The sequence below is a fragment of the Octodon degus genome, unplaced genomic scaffold, assembly GCF_000260255.1.
Source record: "Octodon degus isolate 3935 unplaced genomic scaffold, OctDeg1.0 scaffold00045, whole genome shotgun sequence".
Lineage (NCBI taxonomy): Eukaryota > Metazoa > Chordata > Mammalia > Rodentia > Octodontidae > Octodon > Octodon degus.
In genome coordinates, this window is record NW_004524621.1 from 183,277 (window position 1) to 191,930 (window position 8,654).

Below are 8,654 nucleotides of genomic sequence, written 5' to 3' on the forward strand. Positions count from 1 at the left end.
AAACTGAATACTTTAGTCATATTTTCTATGTCCTTTGAAAGGGGATATTTCAGGGTTTTTTTTATTTTGGTTTGATTTTGTTTCCTACTTAGAAACATATTGTAACTGGCTGTAGTGGTGCCTGTCTGTAATCCCAGGACTTGGGAGGCCGGGATAGGAAGGTGGCTATGAGTTTGAGGCCAGCCTGGATTACAGAAGGAGACCCTATGTCAGAACAAACAAAGCAGTATGCTGTGCTATCTTTCCACCTTGCGAAACAGTCAAGTAAATTTACAATTTCACAGCTAAGCCTGGCTGTGAGCTTTGCCAAGGGATGCAGAGAGGCTACACCCTGTGGTACCCAGGACCAGCACCATTGTGTCTTTCCTGACCCTCAAGGGTGGCTGGGTCCCCCATAGTCTCTCTAGGCTCAATTAGTGCTTTGGTACAGATGGCAAACTCCACCTTGCAGCTCAGGGTCTGCACAACCCCGAATGCTCACATACACACACACACACACACACACACACATACACACACACAGAGGCATGGACACATATGGGCACGTGCATGCACACTGTAGGATGGAGCTAGTTCCTTCCACCTGCTCAGTGCCCCCCACACACACAGCACTGTTGCCCACCTTCGTAGGGCACTGGAGTTGAGAGGCTACGTGGAGCCACCTGTGCTCACTGGAATGCCTCAGTTTGTCGGACTTGTATTCAGAGACTTTGGAGACTAGCGAAGGGCAGAAGAAAGCTGCTTGCACCTGGTAGCCACAACTAGCTTCCATATCTCATCTGATTCTTTGCTTAGCATCTCTATAGACACATTTTTTTTTTTTTAAGGGAAGGGTCTACAGGGTATTCAGGGCCTCACTACTAGATCAGACTCATAGTGATTCTCCTGTTTATAACCTCCCAAGTGCTGGGATTACAGGCCAGTATGACCACACCCAGTCTCAGTTGCCATCTCAGCACGCCCTGGAGCGGGGAGGCCTGCATGGCAGGCCCGGGGGATCAAACTCCCTAATCTACTGAACTATTTGGCTGGCCCACATTTTATTTTTTAGAGAGTAGAATTCTATGATAGATATTGTTTTGGCACCTGCCCCTTTTTATTCAAGTGGTCTGTTGTGACCAACTTTCTGACCAGGGGTTATGGGTATCCATAGTCCATGGTGTGGATGTGTTGTAATTTTAATCCCTGCTAGATGATTTAGATTCATGGTTATTTTGTAATCTGTAAATAGTCCCATATGTCAGGTATGATGGGGTAAACAGGCACTGCCAGTGTTTCACCTAAAATCTGTTAACCATAAAAAAGTTTTCCTTGAAAAAATTTGAACTTCAAAATCATTTGTTGGCTTTTTCTCAAAAAATAATAATAATAATTCAATAAGATTCTTTTTTTTTATCCTGCTATATTGCTTTATTACTGGGGATTAAACTGAGGACCTTGTGTTTGCCAGGCAGGTGCTTATACCACTGAGCTACCTCCCTGGCCCAATATAAGACAAATTTTAATCCACATGAAAAATCAAATAAGCAATAACACAATTGTAACCTGAGACCTCAGTGCCCCATTATCACAAAGAAATAGATCAACCAGACAAAAATCAGTGGAGAAGTAAGAGAACTGAATCAAACCTTTGAACAAATGGACTTAGTTTACCTTTATAGAATATTCTACCTAAAAACATAAGAATATACTTTCTTCTCACCTGAACATGGAGTGTTCTCTAAAGTAGACCGTACACTAACCCATAGAATATGCTTAAGTAAATGCAAAGTAATTGAATATACCCATGCATACAATCTGAGCATAGTGCAGTGAAATTGAAAATTAACGGCAGAAAAACTGCAAAAACTCTATAAACACATGGAAATTAAATAACACCCTCCTTAACAATCAATGAGGCACAGATAAAGTTAAAGAAAAAATTAAACAATATCTACAAACAAACAAGAATGCAAATACAACATAGCAGAACCTCTGGGATATAATTAAAGCAGTACTAAGACAAAAATTTATAGTGGTAGATTCTCACATCATGAAAACAAAACAGGCACAAATAAACAACCTAATGCTGCATCTCAGCTTCTAGAAAAAGAAGAGAAAGTCAAGTCCAAAGCCCGTACAAGAGAGGAAATCATAAAGTTCAGAGCAGAAAGTAATTCAGTGGAGACTAAGAAAATAAGGCAAAGGATTAATAAACCTAAGAGTTAGCTCTTTTAAAGAATAAATAAAATTGATAAACCCCTAGCCAACTTGATCAAAAAAGGAAAGAAAAACCTCAAATTCATGCAGTGGAGAATGAAAAGGATGAAATCACTAGAGATCTGGTAGAAATTCAGAAGTTCATCAATACCTCCTTGGAAAATCTGTACTCTCAGGATGGAAAACACAGAAGAAATGGACAGATACCTAGAAATATATGAATTACCAAAGCTGAATTAAAAATATAAAATGCTGAATAACTCAATATCAGTTAATGAAGTTGAAAAATGTAATTAAAAACTTACCTACAAACAAACACCCAGGTCCTGATGGACTCATAGCTGAATTATACAGCAAATATAGAGAAGATTTAATGCCAATACTCTTCAAATTCTTTAATAAAATTGAAAGGAAAGCAATTCTTCTTACTTCATTCCTAGAGACAAGTATTACCCTGATACCCAAAGCAGAGAAAGACCCAACCAAAAAAGAACTACAGGATAACCTCACTAATGAACATAGATGTGAAAAATCCTCAGTTAATGACTAGCAAACAGAATGCAGCAAATCATCAAGAAGATTATATACCATGACCAAGTAGGACTCATCACAGAAATGCAGGGATGGCTCCACATGCACAAAGCAATAAATGTAATACACTAGGTCAACAAAGCCAAAGACAAAAAATATTCAATGATCATTTTAATAGATGCAGGAAAACTTTGATAAAGCACAACATTCATTCATGATAAAAACCCTACAGAATCAACAAGTGGGACTCATCTTTTTTCAATAAGATTCTTAGCCTAACACACACTCATATTCCCCCTGCTGAGGAGACTGAGGCAAGAAGATCGTGAACTTGAGGCCAGCATGAGGAATCGCACATGACCCTGTCTCAAAACCAACAGCAAAGCCTGGTTTCTTCTGTCTGTCTTCTCAGCCATGATTGGAAATAACCGCTTCATGGCAAAAATGGTTGAAGGCTGTTCATAAAATGAACCATGAAAAGTTTGTGCTATTAACTAAAGAAAGTTAAGGGCCAGTAAGATAGCTCAGCAGACTAAGAGCCTGCTTAGGCAAGTGCAGGGACCAGGATCCAATCCCCAGCACCTCAAGCCATACCGGCTCCACCCCCAGGCGTGCTGAGCAGTCCACCGAATCCAGGGGTGGTGGCGCATGCCTGTAATCCCAGCACTGGTGAGGCTGAAACAGGAGGATCACTACAAGTCTGAGCTGTGTAGTAAGACCCTGTACCAAATATATTTACATAAATAAATAAAATTAATCTTCATTGTTCATTTGTCTCCACAGGCACCACGTGCAAAAAACACATGTGAAATGTGCCATGAGGTGTTCAAATCCAAAAATATACGCGTGCTAAAATGTGGGCACAAGTTTCACAAAGGGGTAAGGCTTCTCATTGCTCCCCTTATGTGGGCCTGGCATTTCCTGTAACCCACGCCTCCAAACTGGGTGCTCCCTGTGGACAGGGAGGGTGGTACCAGCCAGGGTGCAGCTCAGAGGTGGGCCTTTCTGCCATCAGCTGCACTAGCACCTTGAAAACTGACTGCTTAGGGGCCGGGGAGATGGCTCAGGGGAATAAGCATTTCCCTGGCAAGTGCAAGGGCCTGAATTCAATCCCCAGTTCCACCAAAAAATAAAAAAGAAAGAAAAAAAACCTGACTGCTTGGATGACTGAATGGATAAGCGGGGAGCCCACCTGCCAGTTTAGCATAGTAGCGAAGTTGGGTCACCACGTAAGGGAAGAGCCCTAAACCTCACTGGGTCCCTCGTGCCTGGCCCTGAGGGATTCCAGGATCATGTGGTGATGGTCCAGCAGTTCTGGGTGCTGTGTGTTGCTGCATGAGGGCTCATTACGTTGCATTGTCCCCAAGAGAGGGACGCACAGAGTGTTCACTGGAAGGAGCTGAGAAAACTTACAGCTTTGTCTGCGTGGTCACCACGCTCTTGTGAGTAAGATGTGCTGGGCTGGCAGCTTCCTGCACACCAGGCCTTGTAGCAGTGCATGGTCTGATGGGCCATTTGAGAACAAAGGGCCACAGCCAGCAGTGCCAGCCCACACCCCCAAGGCAGGAGCAGGGCTATGCGAGAAGGAAAGGCCACCTGGACCAGGTGAAAAGTCTTGTGCAGTCGCGGCCCCACTTCTGAAGGGGGATTCATTGCCCTGAGGTCTCATCACTCTATGGGCGTGTCCCTGAGGATGGGCAGCACCAGGCCTCACCATAGTTGGCAGTGACATATGCTTTGTCTGCGAAGGAGTCAGGCACGGGAACTGAGGCCTAACATGGTCCTGCAGGCACTGACTAACTCAGTTTCCTCTTTTTCAGTGCTTTAAGCAGTGGCTCAAAGGGCATGGCACCTGCCCCACCTGCCATGGTGGTACCCTCCTGCCCAAAGGACAGTGAACACCTGCAGCTGCCTCTGCCTGGGTGGACGCCTCACCCTCATGGCACTGAGATGAGACCAGTGTCCTCTTGTCCTTAAGAGGGGACATTTTAAGACTGACATTGTGTGTCGCAAGGCACCAAGTGGAAACCAAATGAGCTGCTGTTGAGTCATTTCCCCTCTGAGTAACTGCTTCATTGGTGGCCGCATCGTGGTGTGTACAGCGTGTCCCCTCACCCTTACACCATTGGCCTCTGCAGAGGGGGCCTGAGCCGGGAGCTTCTCCCAGGATAGTCAGTGCCTCAAAACGGGACACGGACTGCAAGAATTCCTGCCCTTGCTAAGTGCCCCAGCTACCCTTCTTGTGTATGAAAAGTCTTTCTAGTAGCTCTGTAAGCAGAATAACACTGGCCTTCACGTTGTTTTATGTGGTTCAGTATTCCTGAAAATATGCCTATATTTTCCCTCAGAGTCTGCATTTTTAAAATGGGCTTAAGGCAGAGTTTAATAATTTGTAGTTAAAAATATATTGGCTGGTGCAGACCAAAAGATTCATTCTCTTCATAAAATCCCACATACTTCTGTTGCTTCATCGTTTTATTTCCCCCATAGATCTTTAGTTCATTTTTCATGAAAGAAGTAATCTGATTTTTGAAAATTAGTTGCAAAATACATTGTTAGTATAGATCTAGCACAACTTTTTTCCCTCAAATCGAGGATGTCTTTTTTAAAAAACCGAGGACATGTGTCCATCCTGCCAGCTCACTTGGAATGTTCTCGGAGGACGCACTGCTGTTGCTGTTGGCAGCGACGGGCCCCTGTGCTCCAGGCAGCGAGCGTTGGGCCGTCTGCACCCACAGTGCTGCGCACGCGCGCGCTGTGTAGTACCAGTCACCCATTTCCTTCCTGATCTCACCCCGAAAAGCGAAACTTGTGTACTCCAGTCCGAGGCGTGCGTGTTACAGTCGTCCCGTGTTTGACCTTTGTGTAGAGTAATGCATGCCGTCCTGTACCGTGGCCCAGAACAACACTGTGCCTGCTTTAAATGCTATTTAAAAATTTGATGTCTTTTAATGACCTAAAGACAATGCTAAATACAGAAACACATTCCATTTTTCTGAACCAGGAAAGGTCACAAGATGTTTTTCGCTGTGTTCTTTGCCCCACTGATAAAGTGTGTGAGCAGAATAGGTCACCTTCCTCCACCTGTGTCCCCATGAGCTGTGACGTCTTAGTGACTTGACCATAGACACTTCTTACTCTCAAACACTCTCGCAGCAGCTCCTGAAGCATCGTCTGCGAATTTGCTGTGCGTGTACATCTCGTCGGGGCCAGTTGTAACCGTGCGTGCCGTGTGCCCTGTGCTTACCCGCCAGCCTTGTGAACCTGCCTTAGCTCTCAATAAAGTGCACCCAAAAGACCAGCGGCTGCTGTCGTGCTTGCGCGCTCGCCCTGGTAACTAGAGAACGCCCTCTGCTGGAGAACTCGGCCTCTGACTGTGCCAGCGGTTGAAGTGGCTTCCTTTGGGAAGAAAGCCATGCCACGAAGGAGCCCTCGGTGGCTTCTGGTCATCCCATGCCCTCGTGACGCTTGCTGAACCAACTTCGCAAGGCTGTCTTCTGAACTTGTGAATAGAACACTTACCTACAAGGGTAGAGTTTACCCTTGGGTTAAATTCAGAGGGGTTTTTTTCCCTGTGCATAACAGGGAAGAACACTGAAGATAGTTAAAAACCTGTCTTTTGTTTATTCAAGGAATCAAAGAATTTTCAGTACTTAATCTGGTAGCATTTAGCTCACAATATGTAAAACAAAGCAACAACTGGCTATTCTTTAAAATGGTAGATTATTTTCTCAGCTGAAATGTGTAACCGACATCGGGTATGACTGATAATCCAATACAGAGCTGAAGTGGTGTTCCAACAGTGCCATAGCTGGCTCCATTTTTAAGGTGATCTCAGCAGTAAGCCTCACACACAGCCAAAGTGAGCTGGTGCAGAAGCCGTTTGCAGTGCTGTGCCCTTGGGCGGTGGGGACTATGGGATCCCTTCTGTCTATGTGAGGTGCTGGGAAGGTGGGCAGGGTGGGGGCTGCGCGCGAGGACCCATGGCGTCTCCAGGGGAGACGTTAAAGCAGAAGCCTGCAGCAGATGACATTATGAGCATTGTGCGCTGGTCCCATCTAGTTCCTTCTCTCCTCTTGGACATGGACAGAAAGATGTCTACATTCATGCAGCCACTTGCCTGCACGCTTTGTGAGACAGGTGGGCGAGGCCCCCGCAGAAGCCGCTTACCAGCCAGTGTGTGCTGTGTACCTACTGTGTGCATAGTGCCACTGCACACTCAACGCTAGGCCCAAGAAACTGGCTTGCAGAGGAACAGTAAGTGGGTACATAACATAATCTCGAGCTGAGAAGGGCTCTGAAGGAGAAGGAAAGATGTTATACATAAAATGAATACATGTTATTTAAATATTATGCACAAACAGATGTGCACTTAGCACATTAACCCTTGACAAAGGGGAGCTGGTCACTGTTGGGATTAAGGCCTGCCGAATGCCCAGAGAGAGCTGGGTCCTATAGGAAAGGACCTGGTAGATGAGGTAGCACTTTCTTACCCAGCCTGGGTGGAAATGCAGGCACATGGTGAAAGAGCAAGAAAAAGTATCCTGAGATCTCCCCAGTCACCTTGGGGGATCCTTCGATTCTGTAGCCAAGGGTGGCTGCCTTTGGGCACTCGTGAGTCCCCTCCCTTCATTGAGTATGCAGCCAGAGCCCCTTCCTGGAGGATCTGCCACAGGCCTTCAGGGGCCAGGCCTCGGAGAGCACAGTTGTACTCCAGACTCAGGAAATCTATTCACCCCAACACAGCCTCCACTTTATAACTGTCTCTTCCTGTGTCTCTAAAAAGGAGAAGAAAATAGGGAAAGTTGAGAAATTGAACAGCAGTCAGCTGTAAAATCTTAATAATTATCTGTCAAGTCAGATCAACCATCAGTCAGAAAAAGGTTTTTAGCTACAATAGTAATTCTGGGTATCCATGGGTGGTTCTCCGCCCCTAACCCTGTCTTTCCCAGGCCAATGTTTTTGCTGAAGGAAAAGGAAGAGGAAATGCTACAAAGCAATGATGAGTTTACTTGCAGAAGGAAGCAGTACCAAGCCACTCAGAGGAGTGCGGCCCCAGGGATAGATAACCCCCGAATGTGGGGCAGTGGTCTCGTCACTCCTGGGTCACTCTTCCTGACTAGGGACACTCCATTGTGAAGGGTCTATAATGAAAGTCTTGGAAGGCTGTGTGAGAAGTCTCATCTGCCCGTCTGGGAGAAGTTTGTAGAGGAACTGGGCTATCTGAGCATGTCTGGCCAAGGTGCTACTGCGCACAGTCTGGGTTAGCTTCGTCTTGTTCATAGGGGGGCCTTCGCCACAGTGGCCCTGCCTGATGGGGGCCTACCCTACAATAGGTTACACCACCATCAGTTCCAAATGGATCGTAGTGCTAAATGTAAAAAGTAAAATAATGCAGCCTCTACAAGAAAACAATTTTTCTACCCTTTGAAACAGTTTGTGTAGGAAACAAAAAGCACTAACCATAAAAATAAGAAGCTGACAGATTGGCCAAGTATGGTGGTGTATGCCCATAATCTCTGTACTCTGGGCAGCCAAGGCAGGAGAATTCCACATTTGACTCCAGCTTGGGCAATTGTAGCAACTTAGAAGGACCCTGTTTAAAAAAAAAAATTATATATATATATATATATATATATATATATGTATATGTATATATATATCTCGCTCATATATATTTGTGGTTGTGTTAAAAGCTAAGGATATAGGTCAGTACATAGGCCTTCAGTTCAATGCCCAGTACAAGTAAAAGATGGATTTCAGTGCAATTAAGGACACCTTAAAAGTTGCCACTGACTCAGTGGTCTAAAGCACCTACTTGGAACAAGCTTGGCAAAGCACAGGGACCACGGTTCAATCCCCCAGCACCACATGCCAGCCAGCCCCGCCCCCTGGTGGACTGAGCTGGCCACACACAAATAAAT

The 8,654-nt window shown here is 45.3% G+C and overlaps 1 protein-coding gene across 3 annotated transcripts in view; it reads left to right on the forward strand.

Annotated features, from left to right (window-relative positions):
• Ttc3 (tetratricopeptide repeat domain 3) overlaps nucleotides 1-6,028 on the forward strand; it is a 165,682-nt gene extending 159,654 nt beyond the window's left edge. For all 3 annotated transcript variants that reach the window (XM_023715931.1, XM_023715932.1, XM_023715933.1), the window contains 2 exons: nucleotides 3,514-3,609; nucleotides 4,551-6,028. In XM_023715931.1, coding sequence (XP_023571699.1) covers nucleotides 3,514-3,609; nucleotides 4,551-4,628 — 174 coding nt within the window. In that variant the 3' untranslated portion in view covers nucleotides 4,629-6,028. The remainder of the gene's footprint in view (nucleotides 1-3,513; nucleotides 3,610-4,550) is intronic.
• The last annotated feature ends 2,626 nt before the right edge of the window (nucleotides 6,029-8,654 follow it).